Raw genomic sequence first — 17829 nt, 5'->3', positions numbered from 1 at the left:
TGTAGTAGAGAACATGCCTGGGTTAGCACCTCACTGAACATGTTGCAAGCTGTTGTCAGCCACATACAGCCAATTCAGTTTGGTCAAGGAGAACAGAAAACTGCACAGACTAGATTCAGTAGTGCCTGGTCTCCGCTGGTCACTGTTAGAACCATTTCCTACTTGGGATTCAACCAGTTTCCAAATCCCATTCTGTTCCCTAAATCCCTTATATTGGTCTTGGTCTCTGGGGAGGAGGGCCCTGTGTTCCATGTTCCCCTGGAGATGACTTGTGAACTCTTCTTACCAGCACCAGCAGCAAAAGTTAACCTGTGTTACTTTTTCTCATATAATGTACTTCATCTTTTGAGTACAGATGATTTAATTCAGAGGTTCACAAACTCAGTGTGCAAACTTATAAGTGTTTAAAAACAGAATCCCCTGGACGGTTTGTTAAATACATATTGTTGGACTCTCCACCCCAAAGTTTCTTATTCAATACACCGAGGGTGGGGCAGAGAATTTGCATTTCTGTAAGTTTCTAAGTGATGCTGGTGCTGTTGGCCTGGGAACCACTGCTATGTGTGCCCACATCACAGGTGCCTCTGAATACAGAATGTTTTTGTCTTGTATGTAAAATGGGCATTCACCTTTGTAGTAGATAAATGGATAATTTTATGACTTCTGGACATCCAGCCACCAGGAGAGTTACGTGGAATGGCACTTTATTGAGTGGCAATCAAAAAGAAAAAGACAAAAAGTAATTTTGTAACATTCATACTATTTATTGCACGAGGGTACTCGGCAATGTACTGTGGTTCCCATTAAAGTGTGTTTTTAGCTTAGAGGTATGCTAACATTGTATGAAGCAAATATTGGGTGATCATTCGTGGACTGGTTTTATATAGAAAAGCCAAAAAATACAGTCTTAATACATATGAAATTTTGAAAATTAGGGTGTTTGCTTTTTATTTTAAAGCACTGGTTGTATTATCCCAGGTCAGGTTGATTTAAAAATAAATAAATAAATCATTGGTTGTAAATATTGTAAGAACAATACTAAATACTAAAAAGCATGTCCTAAAAATCTGATTGAGATTCACATTACTCTAAATGTTGCTGATTTTCTAATGCATTTAGGTGCAGCACTAGAAAGACCAGAATGTATCTAATACCTTTACTTGAAATATAACGTCGCCTTTAGGCTAGTATTAATTTTGTGAAAAGGATTACAGATTTTCCTTGGACTTAAATGTGTAGCACGGATCAGATGACAAAAGATGTGAGTCCTTGAACAGCTACTTAAAGAGCAACTAATGAACTGTTAACTACCCTATTAACATTTATTAGGCACCCATAGCTTTTTGAGCCTTTATGAGGAAGGGTAAAATCTTAGAAGCATAGGAAGTGATTATCAGGTACTTCGGCCACACACCCCTTTCTTTTTTGCCTTTTTACAGTTCCATTAATAACCTGGGCTTTTGGCATTTAGTTGAGATATCACGAAAACAAGTCTGGAAAGATTTTGACATTTCAGTTTTGCTTTGACAGATAACGAGACACTAAGGAAAATTTTTTTTGAAATGTGAGTGGGCTCTATCTTTTGGGTATGTAGTCTGCTTGGTGTTATTCTAAGCCAACAAACTAAAGAGTGGAGAAATTCATCCAGAGGATGGAGGAAATGCTAGCGGGAGTTCCTTTGCCTTACAGGAGCACTTTCTTCAATCAAGTACTCAGGTGGGTAAAGTGGGCCTCTCCTAGTTCTTTCCCATCACCTGTGAGTGACACAAAGTAGGAGCTACATATGATATAAACTCAAGCCGTATGGCAATAGATTCAAGGAAGAGAGGAGATAAAAATAAACTGATTGATTTAAATCAGGGGTCAGCAAATCAAAACCCATAGGCTAAATCTGGCCCACTCTGAGTTTTTTGTATGGCCTGCAAGCTAAAAAGGTTTCTACTTTTTTAAATGGCTGATGAGGAAAAGTAAAAAAGGAATAATTTTGTGACATGGGAAAATTACCTGAAATTCAAACTGGAGTTTTATTGGAACGCAGACATGCTAATGTATTTACATACTGTCTACAGCTGCTTTTGCACTATGGCAGAGTTGAATAGTTGGGATAGAGACCATGTGACCCCAAAGCCTAAAATACTTGCTGTCTGGTCCTTTGAGAAAAAGTTTGTTGATCACTGAAGCAGTGAGAGATGAAACGGGAGCAGCCGCGGTAAGGAGCTAATGTGGATGAGCAGCAACAAAAGATACACAGTAATATGAAATCTAGAGCTCCTTCTCAGTCCTCTAGACTCGTCAGCTGCTTTTAACACCATCCCCCATCCTCCTTGCTATGGTTTCCCTCACTTGGCTCCTAGGACACCACTGTCTCTTGGTTTCTCTCCTGCTTTCTGGTCTTTTCTGTGTCTTCCTCATCTCTGAGACTTCTAAACACTGGCTGCCTCAGGGCTCAGCTGTTGCACCTCTTGCCTTTGTCTATACTAGCTCCCTAGTGTGCTCGAGGGATTTGGGGTACTAAGCGAAGAAAACGATGTGACCATGAGGTGGCAGCAGCACACACATGCTATGTTGGGTGACAGAGATGCTCTGACAGGTTTGCAGAGGGGAGGTGGGGATGTCCGTCACAGCAAAAGTCTGTCCAGAGGCCACACCACAGGCGCTGCTACTCAGAAGGGAGGAGGGAGGGCAAGGGTACCCCCTCACCAAGGGATCGGGGGATCAGAAACGGAGCTCCAGTGTCTAGGCTTTGTTGCTCGGTAGCACCATGGGGAGTCCCCAGGTCAGAGAGCCCCGAGGACCAGGAGCAGCTTGGGCTCTTATAACCACAAGGCTCTATCTTACCAGTGACCAGCCAAAGCTGGGTCTAGTTTGGTGGGGGTATGCAAAGCAGGCAAGCCCTAAATGACTAAAAATACACTTAAAAATGTGTTTAAAATAATCAGATGTGTAAAAATTTGAGATTGACTTTTGAGCTAACCACTCTCAGCCTTCAGTGAAGAAATAGACAACCTAGAGGAGGGTGGCATTCTCTTGTGTCCTGCATCCTTGATAGACCATCTGCACCTGCACGTTCCCCTGTCCCAAGGGGTTTGCAAACTATTAATATTAATAAAATGAAAAGATGTACTAGTGTGCACGGCATCCAGAAGGCAGGGTGCCAGGAGGAAGCTGAGTGAATCATCTCCAAGCTTGGAGAGCATCATGCACAGTGCTCCATCTGCCTGCAGCTGCTCCTCACGGGCAGTGCCCATTGTGTGTGTGTGTCACGCTTTGCCAGGCTAGTATTTGGTACATTGCAATGACTTGCTTTCTCTCCTCCAGTGAGTAAACACCTATTCATCTTGAGCCCCTCAAATGCTCTTTATTTAGGAAATGACTTTGTTTCCCACTGAGCATGACAGGAAAAAAGGCAGAGACATATTGCATTGTGTGTATGTGAATAATGTGTTAAGCATTTCCCAGTATCTTGTATCAAGATGTAAAACAAGGGGTTGCAACTGCAGTTGTATTATTTGTTGTATATAAGCCTTGGTTTTGGTTGGTTTCAGGTCAGGGTCCCCCTGAAGCAAATCCTGAAATAAGAATTTGAGGACAGGGAACACTCATTCTATTTTATGGATGAAGTGTTTCCTGATTCTAGAATCAAAAATTAAGTCAACAGTCAACTGAGATATTTAAACTAAAAAAAAATAAAAAAGAGGTGTGCTTTTTTTTTTTTCTATTTGAGGACAAGCAGATTATTTGGGAGGTGATCTCAGGAAACACTAGTGGGGTCACCAGTAGGCGGTGAGACAGGGAGGTAAAGACAGCCAATAAAGGATGAGTTACCAAGCAGGTCACCACTGCGGCATCTGGGGTCCAATCTGCTGGGAAATTTTGGGAGGCAGAGTAGAACATAAGCCTCAAAATTATTCCACCTGAGGTGGGTGGGAACTGGCCTGACTTGTTATAGGTTGAATTTTGTATCCACAGAAAAACATTTGTTGAAGTCCCCACTCCCAGTACCTCAAAATGTGACCTTATTTGGAAATGGCATTGTTGAAGATGTAATTAGTTAAGATGAGGTGGGCCCTTAACCCACTATGATTGGTATCCTTATAAAAAGAATGCCATGTCAAGAGGCAGACTCACAGGGAGAGGACGACTATGAACATGGAGACAGGTTGGAGTTACGCCACCACAAGCCAAGGAAGGCCCAGGGCCACCAGAAACCAGGAGGAAGCAAGGAAGGATTCTCCTTCCAAGGCTCTGGAGGGCGTGTGGCCCTACCAACACCTTGATTTTGGACTTCTAGCCACCAGAACTGTGAGACAATAAATTTCTGTTGTTTTAAGCCACCCAGTGTATGGTACTTTATTATAGAAGCCCTAGGAAACTACTACAATATATATTTATCAATACCCTGCACACTGTGAGGGCTGCCTCTAGCAGCCATTACCCCGACATGACTCACTGGCCTTTCAAACAGCCTGTCATGATCCCATGGCCAGAAAAAACCACAAGCAGAGGGATCTTAAGAAGCCTTCTAGAAGTGTGTGCCCTGGTTTGGAACAAGTTGCCATCAGATTCATAGCACTGATGGGCTTGCCTCCCATATGCTGAAGCCACAACTCTCCTGGAAAAATATGTCACAGAAAGTTAATCTGAAAAGAATCTGGTTAAAGTAGCATGGGCAATTCCTGACTTAGCCAAGAAGAGGAGAGCCAGAACGTCTTGGATGGATATAAGTCATATGTGATCCCCAGGCTTATTTTTGCCACTCTTGACGACGCTCAGGACACACCACCCCAAAATATGCCTGTAGGAGACCAGACTGTGCCACCCCAAAAATATCCTTCTTTCGTATATTTGGAGTTGGTTATGCAGAGAAAGTGCAGACACAGGAATAGTTCTGAGCATCTGTCCTTCTTAAAGGAAATTTACATCTATAAAGGAAATCTGTGTTAGTAAAGTATCTGTGTAAGAAGAGGGCTGCTTTTATTAATACCTGCTTTTTAAAACTTTTATTATCTGAGAGACTTTATCTGCATAAGAGGACAACCTTTATTCACCGTACAATTCCTCCCATCACCCTCGCATAACTTGCGCTGCCACCAGAAGCTCTAAGCCCCTAGAAGGGGTGGGGAACCTGCGGCCTTCGGGCCCCATGTGGCCCTCCGGATCCCCAAGTGCGGCCCCTCAACCAAATCCAAACTTGAGAATTTGTCCTGTAAAATTTGGATTCAGGTAAAAGGCCACACTTAAGGATCCAGAAGGCCACAGGTTCCCCACCCCTCCAGCCCCTCTTTGAGTCTCATATTTTGTGAAACTCCCAGACCTATGCACATAATTAAAATAGATTTTCTCTTGTTAATCTGTCTACTGTCAGTTTATGCCATAAACTCAATTATTAAACCTTCAGGGAGTAGAGAAAAAGTTTTACTCTCTCCTACTCCAGACCCTCCCACCCAAGAGAATAGCTCTTCACCTGAACTGTCAAAACAGTAGAAATCAACCAAGTAGAAGCCACCAAGGGTGAAGAATAAAATGGCAGGTAAAAGAAGGGAGACGGGGAATTGTCCAAGTGTCTTGCTGTAAGAAGCTGCAGAGATAATTATGGCAGCAGTTACATTTCCTATGCCACTGCCCTGTGTCAGGCACTACTCTGAGTGTTTTGCACAAACTTGTATCATCTTGTAATAACCCGGTGAGACGGGTATCTTTATTTTGTTGATGAACCTGAGGTTCAGAGAGGGAAAGTAACTTGCCTAAAGTCACACAGCTACTTAGTAACGGAGTCTGAACTCTGCCTTCTCACAGAGTAGAAATCAGATAGGCCCTGAGGGACCAGGAATCTGTCTAGACAGGCCAGATATTCTGACTCCCACTCCAGAATTCTTCCCATTATCCAGGCTTTCTTCTCAGCCCTGAAAAATGGTCCTTGGCTGGCTACTAGAGCTCTCCAGATAATAGGATTTTTAAAATAATATCTTATGATGGTTTTTGAAACAACTTCCTCAAGCCTATTTAATCTCTCTCTGCCCGGGGGAACAGATGTCTTCTCCTAATCTCTTTCTCTTTATAGCCAGCACATTCTTTTACTTCAAAAGGTTCACTTTTTTATTCCATTGTGTCTCCAAAGACCAACAAATCCTAGTGCCATTTTTCGCAATTTACTTCAAAGAATGGATTTGAAAAATCACACTCCTCCCTATTAGCCCAAAGGAAGCTGAGGACAATGATGCTTTTGGTCTCAGGTGAATCTTTTATTATTTCAAACCGAGACAAACATTTTTTTCAAAGACAGGAGCACAGTCATTGTCACAAGCATGTTAATATGTCTATCTTGCAAGAAAGAATATACTACAAGTCATGCTATTCATATTACCAATAGCATTCTGGCAAAAAATAAAGACATTTCCAATTGTGTCAAACATGTAATGAATAATGAATTCTACTTTCTGCCTTTGGGTAAATAAATGGTGTCTTTCCGTGAAGTAGTGGAAAATAGGCAACATGAGGGCTGCTTCTTAAAACTGCCCGTTGCTCCAACAACCATTAGCCCCTTTTGCTGAACTTCTCAGCTATTTTCTGTAGTTCCAAATCCATTGCAGCCAAGTTTTCAAGTTCTTTTTCCTGGAAAATACAGAAAAGTGAAACCATGAGGTCCCGAATCAATGTGTTTTGCTGTCATGTAAGAGAGTATGAATGAAAAGGGGAATTTTAGGTATGTTAGAAGCTGTGTGAGTCAGCCTACATCAATGGTTCTCAAAGTGTGGTCCCCTGGCCAGTAGCATCAGCATCACTAGCATCACCAGGGAACTTTTTGGAAATGCAGATTCTTGGGCCCACCCAGAACTTACTGAATCAGAAACTCTGGGAGGAACTAGGAATCCCTCATGATTCTGATGCACATTCAACTCTGAGAGGAAGCACCAACTTACATAATCAATATTAGGGAAAAACATTGTGTGGGTAGGTACAACTCCAATAATGTTACCTCTCCCAGATGTAAATATCTGATTGTACTCGGGCATGAACCAATGATAGCAAACTAAATAGCAAAGCAACTAATTTCTGCATCACCTATTCTCCCTACTCTGGGTCACAGTGATGAACAGTCAAACAACCAAGGGGCGACACCAGAACAGTAGTTGTCAACCCGGGCTGAACACTGCAGTCACCTGGGAGCTTTAATACGTCCTGATGCCCAGGCAGCACCCAGTACCAATGAGACAGACTCTCTGGGGGTGAGTCCCAGACCAGCAACTTTCAAGCTCGCCAGGCGATTCCAAGGTGCAGCCGGGGTTGAGAAGCCCTGCATCAGAAGAACGTGGACCAGGATGTGGACACTGGCTAGATGGCAGGTGGAAATCGGTCCCAGAGGTGGTATCTACTCTGTTACTAGGGCACTTTCCTCATGGGGATTAATTTCCACCAATTTTTCCCCATTCATATCAGATAGTCTTGAACACAACATACTAACGTTGACCACAGGAAGTTAATTTTAAACAAAAGTCCCCCATCATACCTCTTCCTCTGTCATAACTCTCTGGTCAGCCCTGTCCTTTTCATTTTCTGCCTCGTGCCGTGGGCTCATTGGCTCCTCAGCATCGTAGAAATCTGGGAATTCGGCTGACTTCTTCCTGTAGTGAAGGAGCTGGTCCAGTTCAGCCACTCTGTCGTACTGCCTTTTCAGATCCAGCGTGGGGGTCCTGGCGAGGTTTCTCTTCTCGTAGCCCCAGTTCACATCCTCCGAGAAGGGCTTTTTCTCCCACCAGTCATAGTTGTATTCCGGGAAGAAATTCTTCTCATTCAAGTTCAGCCCATTTTCCTCTTCATCCTCGAGAAAATTGTCAGCCATGTTGTCTTTTCTCTCAAAACGGCTGCTCTTCCACTGGAGGGGGTCATAGTACGGGTTGAACAGCTCCCCTAATCGCTTCCTCTTCTCAGTGATGTGATGGGGGGCGTATTGTCTGTCTTGAAGCCTAGTTTCCTCCCTATTTTCTTGAGTATCTTGCAAGTTTTCCTGCTGCTGCCATCTCCCCTGGGCTCCTTCCTCGCCGTAGTTGAGGTAAGGTCTGTCCAGCTCTTTCCACTCACCTGGTGGGCGTCTCCTTGCCTTGTCCAGCTGGCTTTCTTGAGCGCGGTGGTATCCCTCACCCAAGAGCCTTTTCTCTTCTCTGGTGTCAGGTGTGGAATAGGCACCTGGCTTCCCTCCCCTGCCTCTCTGATGGTGTCCTTTTCCCCCTTCATGGCCCATCTCTTCCTCACTGTCTTCACTATATCCATGTGCCATATTGTCAAGCTCTGAGCTGGGACGGTCCCTCTTGTCCTCCTCGTCCTGACTCTCCTCACCATGAGGCCTTGGAGCCCTGTACGCCTCACTTCCTCTGCCCCCATATCGTCCCCTCTCCAGATCCTCGGGAGCCTGGACACCTGGATAACTCCTTGCTTCTTCCACATATTCTGGTTCTTCTTCTGAAGCCCTGGAATGCGTTGAAGGGTGGTCTCTCTTTTCCCCTAAACGGGCCATGCCCACGTTTGACTCCTCAGGTTCCTCCAAGGGGTATCCCCTTTCCTTGGAGGGAAGATTCCCTTCTTGAGAGGACCTGTCGGGTCTGCTCCTCCCGTGGTGGTGCCTGGGCCTCATGCGTCGTTTGGCCACCTCAGACATAGTGTCTTCCTCACTTTCCTCAGACTCCTCCTGGCTTTGGGGTTGGCCCTTAGACTCTTGGGGGTGTTTCTCCTGACTCCTCGTCTCCTCTCTACTCTCCTGGCTACTCTCTTCCTGGCTATGTGTCTTCTCAGAGCGCCTGGCAGAGTGTGTATCGGATCTGGCCACCAACTCCTCTTTTTTCTTCGCTGAAGCCTGGTTTCTTTTGTTGAGAAAAGCGTTTTGTGTCTCTCCTGGCTCTTCAAGGTGTTTCTCTTTGCTGCCATCTTCCCCATGCTCCACTTTCTCATACTTCTCTCCCTCCACCTCCTCCCTGTCCTCTGCCTTGCTCTCCTCAGAATGGTGTGTCTTTGCTTCTTTGGAGACTTGACCGTCAGAGGGGTAGAGGCTCCCCTGGGGCTCGCCTGCTCCCTCTCGGCTGTGCCCACCTCCCTCTGCCCATGTCTCTGTGTCTGCCTGTGTCAGGCCCTGCGTGTCCTCCTCTCCTGGGGCTCCTGCCTCCTCCTTGCTGGAGGGCCTGTGGGCTTCCGAGGCCTCAACTGGGTCTCTTAACAATCTCACTTCAAACTTTGTGTTTTCATTTTCACTTTTGTCTTTGTCTTTGATCTCTTTTCCACCTATAATGAAAATATAAGAGTAGGTATAAGTTCAGAATTGCTTGGGGTTCAATAAGCACTAGCCTTGGTAATCATGACAAATCCTGAGGACACTGAAAATTGCTTGAATAATGCTTTTGTTTTTCTTTCTTGAGACAGGATCTTGCTCTGCCGCCCAGGCTGGAGTGTAATGGTGCAATCACAGCTCACTGTAGCCTCGAACTCCTGGGCTCAAGCAATCTTCCTGCCTCAGCCTCCCCAGTAGCTGGGACTACAGTCACACACCACCATACCCAGCTATTTATTTTATTTTTGTATACATGGGGGTCTCACTATGTTGCCTAGGTTGGTCTTGAATTCCTGGCCTCAAACAATCCTCCTTCCTCAGCCTGCTAAAGGGCTGGGGTTATAGGCATGACCCACCATGCCCCACCTTGAATAATTTTTTAAGTTAATGAAGAATATACTCAGATTCCTTTTAAAAGCAAATACTATGAAAGCTCCTTGGCTGTGTTTAAATCAAATAATTAACTTTTCATGTTTTTATGTTTTCGTAATACTCAACCAGCATCTCTCATTGGTATTATCAACAGTCAAGTTGATATTCAGATATATAGATTTATGAAATATTAGACTTTTGAACCAGAAGAAATCTTAGAATTCATCCAGAATAGCCTCCCCTTTTTGCAGATATTGAGAACATCAAGACTCAAACTGGTATAATTTGGGACCATTCTTACTATATTTACTCTAAGTGGGGCTTAAAAAGTTAGCATTATGTGAATGGCTATAACTATAATTCAGCTAAATAAAGTTAAATAGCCAAAATGAGAAATACCAAGATTCAAAGGAGGATTTAAACATTTTAATTATTAGTTTATATCAGACTTTTATTATCCAATCAACTGTGTAGACTCAATCTAGCAGTAAGTTGCAATATAACTTAGTAATTGGTAATAAGAAGGATGTATATTTCTTCCCTGAGAAAACTACACAGCAGTGGAAAGGACCATTTCTTTCTTCACTCAGGTCCTGTCCACTCAACATGTTCTTGATATTGAGGATAAACTTCACTATGCAGAATTATATTTGTGTTTCATGAGTCATCAGTAGATGGTATAACTGATATTTTAACTGAATACTGTTCTCTCCCTTCTTTTTCAAATATCAAGAATTCTTTTACTAAATCCTCCTTAACTCAAGGGCATCCCATGAACAGATATACCCAGTTAACACTGTCTCAGTTGTTAGCTGAGAGGGCTTGGATTTCAATTTATGTCATTGATTTCAGATAGAATGGCTGAAGCCAAGGCCACTGACAGCTCTGGGTCTACACTGCAGGAGCCACTAGCCCTTTGTGGCTACTGAGTACTTAAAATGTGGCTGGTCCAAAGTGAGACATGCTATGCATGTCAGACACACACCAGATTTCTAATACTTTCTATGGAAAAAAATAATGTACAGTACCTCAATAATTTTTTATATCCATTATATATATGTTGAAAGGATAATATTTTGAATAGATTAGATAATACATATTTCAAATAGCTTGGCTATTTATAAATTAGATAAAACAGATTAGATAAAAATAAAATATATTATTGACATTAATTTCACCTGTCTCTTTTTACTTTTTAACTGTGGCTACTAGAAAATTCGAAAGTATGTTTGTGGCTCACGTCATATTTCTATTGAACAGCACTGATGAGTCATTTTGAACTGATATTTGCAAAATGGAAAAAATTGATCTGTTTTGTAAAAATGTCCAAGAAATAGTAGACTGTCTGTATGTCTCTGTTTAAAGCCAAGCCTGGCATGATAATAATATTCTCATGTTTATGAGGCAAAGGAAATGTCCCTGACCTTTCATACCCAGATACCCAAGGCCTGGCCCATCTGTCACCAGTCCCTTTGCCTTTTAAGAGCCAGGGGTGGTGTGTACAGCATTGGGGCAGAGCTAGCCAAGTGGGCACAGGTAAGCAGGGGGGATTTGAGCAGTGCTATTGACTAAATGGTTGTGTGTTACCCAAATTCATATGTTGAAGTGCTAATCCCTAATGTGATGGTATGTGGAGGTAGGGCTTTTGGGAGGTAATTAGGTCATGAGGGTAGAGTCCTTGTAATGAGATTAGTGCCCTAATAAGAAGAGACATGAGGGAGAAAGATGATCTTCCTCTCCACCAGGTAAGGACACTGTGAAAAGGTGGCTGTCTACAAGCCAGGATGTGGACCCTCACCAGACACTTTGATCTTGGACGTCCAGCTTCTACATCTGTGAAAAATAAATGTTGGTTGTTTAAGCCACCCAGTCAGTCCATGGTATTTGTTACAGCAGCCTCAACTAACAGCGGCAGATACTTATGTCATCCTGAGAGTCAGCTGAAATATTGCTGACCAGACAAGATCTCAGCCTCTGGGTACAGAGGCTATGTTGCCTCTCGTCCTGCCTACTGGTCTGTAGGGTCTTCAGTGTCAGGAACAGAAGCATTTTTAATTTCTCCCAGTTAAAAATATACTGCCTGTAGCAGCTTGTACCTGAGGCTTGGCACTTCCTCCTAAATTTAGCTTTAAGCTCTTGCAGGTGAGATTGGAAGAGGGCTGTGATTAGCAGGACACAGTCATTGCAATCTGTAAAAACAGGGTGTGAAGCTCACTCTTACTTTCAAGCAAAAAGGGGAAAATGCACCTGTCATGCTGCAAGAATGATCAGGTCAACCCTGGTCAAAGAGGTTCTTGTACTAATTAAGAAATTGGACTACGTATTGCCTGAGATCTCTAGAAGCCATATAACAACGATTCTTCACTATTCCCCAAATATCCATTTGCTCGGTGAGTGTATGCTGATTCAGAGACGTGCAGGAGACAGTGGGCATGGAGAGGGGTTTGGGGTGGGACAGGCTGTATAAAGGAATTCACCACCCCGTTGACCAAAAGCTTCACCAGACTTCTGATCAGCTTAGAACACATCCCCAAGAGAAAGAAAACTAGAGTAGGGTAGAAGCTGCAAACTGGTAGCCCAGAGGTGAGTTGTTTGGCCTAAACAGCATTTTTAGTAAATTTGAATTCAGAGACAATACTTAAATACCAGGTGATGTCACTTAAAAATCAAAATTTTAACTTCTTAAAAAAAAACCCCAAGATCTAATAACAGAGTCTATATTTCTCCACAATAGGACTAGAGCTGAGAAATATCTGCTTTCCCTCAGAAGGGGCATGTGCCCTCCAGTTTGTGAGTCACTTCCTGTCCTGCCTGACTCCTTTATGTTATCTGTCTGTCTAGCTCTGGCTGGTGTTTGAGGCTGCTTAAACCTTCTCCATCTCTGCATTCTATCACCCTCTGAGTATAATGTTTGCAGGGTCCTTATAGACATGGGTCATTTGATTTTTACCAGTTCCCCTGGGGCTCTCTCAACAGACATCAAAAGTCCCCAGGGCACAGTCAGTAAGGGTGCAGAGGCTAGAGTTGCTATGCCACAGACTAAGGGCTGAGCATTGGATCTTGCTAGGCAGACAGAGACAACTTCTCCTAAGCAATCTTAGGAAAAGGATCTCTGCAGTGACAAAGATCTGCCTGCAGTGTGGGACACTTACTCTTCTTCAGGACTTGTCGGCACTCAGGGGTGATGGGTGGAGTGTTGGACTTCGACAGGGCATTTGAGAGGACCTCAATGATGCAGCGAGTCACCTGGGGGGAAACCAGAAGGCAGGTTGGAAAAGCTGGTGTCACTGGGATGACAGATTACTCAACCTAGAGATGCTGTCAAGGGAGGCTTGACTATGTGACCTGTACTGATGCAGTACCCCTAAGGCAAAGATATAGATTTACAGACTGTCATGAAACTCCCAAGACTCTACACGGAACAATGCAAGAAGGCATTGAGTTGAGATTTTCCTGAGAAGGGAAATAAACACCCATTTCTGAACGAGTAAGAAGGAAAATGCTGTGACAACACAGGTATCCACAGGGGTGCTAAATCATCCAGGAAGGATGTAGGAGCTCAGCACAGGAGGGGTATCCATTGCCCCCATTCTCTCAGGGATGAAAACCTGGCTTTGTCAGACTACGTTGTGCTTTTCTGTTTGTGTGTGTGTGTGCGCACGCGTGTGCACTTGTGCATGTGTGTGTTTGGTCTGGGATGACAGAGAGTAGGAGAATCTTGAGTCTAGATACAAATCTAGATTCTAAAATTAACATTTTAACTTACCATTTCTTCATTGTGGTTTCTGGTATCCACTGGCGTGGAACTGACAGCTTTGAAGGAGAAAAAGAATGGGAAATGGCTTAAGTTGGTGTTTGGAAGCTGTGCAAACCCAAACTCACAAAATTCCCCCACATTAGGTGGAGAGAGGGGCAGAATCAGCTCTGCAGAGTGGAGATATTGGGGGATGATTGCCACATTTCATGTACACACACATGCACACACACGTACTCATGTACACACACGTACACACAGTTGTTGTCACCTAGCAATGTCTTAAGTATATTTGGAAACAAATGTCATCTTATGTCCAGTATAAATTAAATCCAGACCACAGACAAGAAGGGCTTCTGGGGTCCCAGAAATGTTCTGTTGATTCATCTGGCTTCAGGTTACACAGCTGTGCTCATTAAACTGCATACTCATGATCTCTGCAGTGTTCTATATATTATACTTCACTACAAAGTTTGAAACAAACTGAGTCTAAATAGAACCAGAGTGTCCTCCTTAACCCTTCTCTTCTACCTACCCCAAAATGGGTAAAGATCTGTGGCTCCCTCTGTTTATCCCTGTTCCCAAGAAAATTTCCTCCCTAGACTCACTTCCTTTATGAAAACATGGTTATGGCCGGGCGCGGTGGCTCACGTCTGTAATCCTAGCACTCTGGGAGGCCGAGGCGGGTGGATCGCTCGCGGTCAGGAGTTCGAGACCAGCCTGAGCAAGAGTGAGACCCCGTCTCTACTAAAAATAGAAAGAAATGATTTGGACAGCTAAAAATCTATATAGAAAAAATTAGCCGGGCATGGCAGCACATGCCTGTAGTCCCAGCTACTCGGGAGGCTGAGGCAGTAGGATCGCTTAAGCCCAGGAGTTTGAGGTTGCTGTGAGCTAGGCTGACGCCACGGCACTCACTCTAGCCCGGGCAACAAAGCGAGACTCTGTCTCAAAAAAAAAAAAAAAAAAGAAAAGAAAACATGGTTATGACTCTCTTCCAAAATTATCAATACCTCATTTTTACCCCCAAGGCCTTTACCTGAACGAGCTTGCTCATGCATCTGTACCAATGTTGTTTTCCTTCCCCCGTGTAAAGAACATGGGAGGTATCCAATTCCCCCAGTGCAGCATCAAGTCCATAATGTCATATGCAAATTGGTGTTTAACAAGTGCTTTATGAGAATACTTTAAAAGGAAAATATTTAATTTATTTAAATTAAATTTTATGAGATTCTGCTATTTTAAAGCAGTGGTTGAAGTAGCTTTGTCCTCTTAGAAAATGCCTCAGGTAATTTTAATTTTCCAGTGTCATTTCTTTCTCTTTCTAGGCTTCTTTGATTCTCTTATTTTTCACTTTTGCATTGTTCTGTCTGAGCCCTTTCCTTTAGAACAGCCCAAAGCATTTAAGTACAAGTCTACCTCTACAGTTCTCCCGGCAGTCCCTGGAGTAGACACCTGCAATTATGGCGGGAGAAACTCAGTGCAGAATGTTATTCTAGGTCCTTGAGACAAGACAAGAGCTGGCTGGGGCAAAAGCAAGATCCCCCAGAGATTAGATATAGAAGCTACTCTTGTGCAGTTCATTTATGAGTAGCAACCTGACCTTTCCTCCAACAATGCTTTGCTCTCCAAGCCTCTTTAAACATCCCTTACCCTCAATCAATTACATATCATAGGGCTTAACCTAGAAATAAGACACCTGTTTCATTTACTCACTTTACTAAATTTTCCTTTTCAAAACATGCCCTGGAATCTGTTTTCATTGTTTCAGGAGGCCCAAAGTTATCCAGCCCATTTAGAATGATTTAAATGTTTGAGAAGTAGCTAACAAGCTATGACGACCCCAAGTTCTTCCTAAAATGCAGGCCAGATAAGAGCTGGATGGCCCATTTTTGGTACCCAGGGTCCAATATGCTGGGCTGTTCTTTTATACCTCAAATAGCTGTTATTTGAGAACACACCCACTTTGGCACTTTCTCTTTCCACCTGAAATCTGTAAAATCCTCTGGACAGAAATAACTATAAGAGAATTACTCCCCTAATAAACTAGAAGTTTCCTTTTAAAAATCCAGCTTTACTAAACCTCCTCTGGTAATGCAGTTTCTTGCTAATACTTTTCTCTTTTTTTCACAAATATAAAATAGGTGCTTTTATTAACTATTGGTATTGTCAATGTATTAATAGTTATTAGATTTGAGGGCAGAGAAAGTTTTCTTTTATTACTGTAGACAATTTGTAGCTTACATTTGTTATTACAGAACAGTCCTATTTCTCTGACTGAGGCTCTTCAGACCTCCTTTTGGTGGAAAGGAACTAGGGTCTGCTTGTGAAAGTACATAATACATCTTGGTGAGACATCTAAGTGCCATTGTATTTCTTCCAATAGAATCTGTGACAGCACAGTAATAGCCAAAGGCATACTGACTCCCCTAATCAGATCAGTCAGATTCAGGGGGCACAAAAGAAAATCTAACACTCATGTTAAAAGTGATACAATCAAATGGTAGAAAAATTATCAAATAATATGTTAAATCTGAGAATAACTTCTAAATTATTATCTCATAAGACTATTGAGGTTTGATCCCGGATTTAAAATACAGCTGTAAAATAAGTTAAGCAAGCTCTTCTGAATGCAGAAATCATCTTACCTAGGATAGTATGGATATCATGTGACTACTTCACTCATATTAATTTTTAGAATGCATAGAGCTACCATAAAATGTTGTGTATCTCCCTCCAGAAGCTCTTAAGGGTAAGAAATGAACTAGATGGTTTCTTAAGGTTTCCTCTAGCCCTGCAATTTTGCAAATAACAAACTCTACTTGAGAGCTATCATATGTTATTGCCAGGGGCTGGGGGTAGGTGGGAATGGAGAAGTGACTGCTAATGGGTATGGGGTATCTTTCTGGGGTGATAAAAATGTTCTGAAATTTAATAGTGGTGACGGTCACACAATCTGTGAATATACTAAAAAACCACTGAATCCAACCACTTTAAAAGGGTGGGTTTTATGATGTGTGAATTATAGCCAAAAAAAATGTTTTAAAGAGTATCATGTCTCCATTTAGCTGCTGTAATATGAACCTTTATTAAAATATTCTGTAACATAAGAGATCTGTATTTTACCACAGTAGTTAAATAAGCCCTACAAGTGCCACTGTTTTGTGGTCTACAGCACAATGTACAGTACAGCTTTAGCCTCTTAAGCAATTCTTTTCTGAAAGTATTTTGGCCAGAAATAATTCTAAACTATTCATTTAGTTTTCTTTAATAAAATTAAGAACACTTATTGGCAATTTGTAAGAATGGCAAGAATTTTAGAAAATTCTGAATGTATATAGCTTGCAATAAAATAAATCACCACTGGCTTTCATTTTGTCTCTCTCTACATTTTGGATCCAGTACTTGCTGTCAATAAAAGCTTCACATTCATGGATGGCACTATCCTGATTCTTGTTAGGAATCTCAATCTCAGATATGAACAATTTTCTGAAGGCCATTAAAACAGTCAAAGAAAACCTCTAGTTTAATGTGGTGGTAGTATACTTACTACTCAATAGTCTCAATATTGATAGTGACTTCAACACACACACACACACACACACACACAAATTTTTCAAATCTTCAGAGGTAATTTCTTTGACATTCAGAGTAGTTTGAAATATTAATCCTATAATCTTCCACACATAAAGAGAAACTATCAAATATCTACTACTTAAAATTTCATCCTCCTAGATTGACTGAAACATTTTTTTTTTACTACTCCAAGCATACTTCTGTGGTTATTTTACACTAGTTATTTTCCCAGAGTACAAAAGTCAAAATATCTACTGCAGTTTCCATTCATAACTTAAAAATGAATCAATCTGAGCATGAAATTACCTTTCTCTAGAGTTGGAAATACAAAACACAGAAACATATTATATTAAACCTGTTCACATATATATATATGAGCACACATACCTATATTATTTATGAGCATGTTAAGAAAAATATCTTATATACATATGAGACTTACTTTTTTTCATCATGTTTACATAATAAAGGAAATTATGCAGATGCCAACTAATACCATACTACATACATGTCTTCCTGCCTCCCCGGAGTCACTTGGCTTCAAAAAGCCAAACAGATACAGAATTAGACTACAACAGGGTCTCTCTAGATGGGCAGCGAGAGCGCGGCATCTTAGAATTGAGCACAAAATGTGGGGTTTCCTTGGAGGTGTGGCACATTTTCTTTCTATCTGCAGAAAAACTCAGATATGAAAAGACTGAAATTCTCCTGGCTGGGGTAGGAAGCCCTCTGGCCTTTCCCAAGTCAAACGGGGGCGGGGGGGCATGGAGTTGAAAGGAAAGACCCGGGAAGGAGAAGGCATGAAGAACCC

The 17829-nt window shown here is 42.3% G+C and overlaps 1 protein-coding gene across 1 annotated transcript; it reads right to left on the bottom strand.

The window, feature by feature from the left end:
- Positions 1-6221: 6221 nt before the first annotated feature.
- Positions 6222-13547, bottom strand: CHGB (chromogranin B). The gene is made up of 4 exons (XM_045529223.1): positions 13455-13547; positions 12841-12934; positions 7508-9270; positions 6222-6612 (listed from the first exon to the last, which is right to left on the bottom strand). Exons 1-4 carry the CDS (start codon positions 13455-13457, stop codon positions 6535-6537), a joined length of 1938 nt encoding a protein of 645 aa, XP_045385179.1. The 5' UTR covers positions 13458-13547; the 3' UTR covers positions 6222-6534.
- Positions 13548-17829: the final 4282 nt, after the last annotated feature.

This window comes from Lemur catta, chromosome 17 (assembly GCF_020740605.2).
Source record: "Lemur catta isolate mLemCat1 chromosome 17, mLemCat1.pri, whole genome shotgun sequence".
Lineage (NCBI taxonomy): Eukaryota > Metazoa > Chordata > Mammalia > Primates > Lemuridae > Lemur > Lemur catta.
Note: the sequence above shows the minus strand (reverse complement) of the source record. Positions and strands in the feature narration are given on the sequence as shown.

Bases quoted from the DNA above. Each gene is read 5' to 3' on its own strand.
- CHGB (XM_045529223.1), bottom strand. The intron at 9,271-12,840 runs GTAAGTGTCCCA...TTTTCATTATAG, and splicing joins CCGACAAGTCCTGAAGAAGA to GTGGAAAAGAGATCAAAGAC. The intron at 6,613-7,507 runs GTATGATGGGGG...TGTATTTTCCAG, and splicing joins GAGTTATGACAGAGGAAGAG to GAAAAAGAACTTGAAAACTT.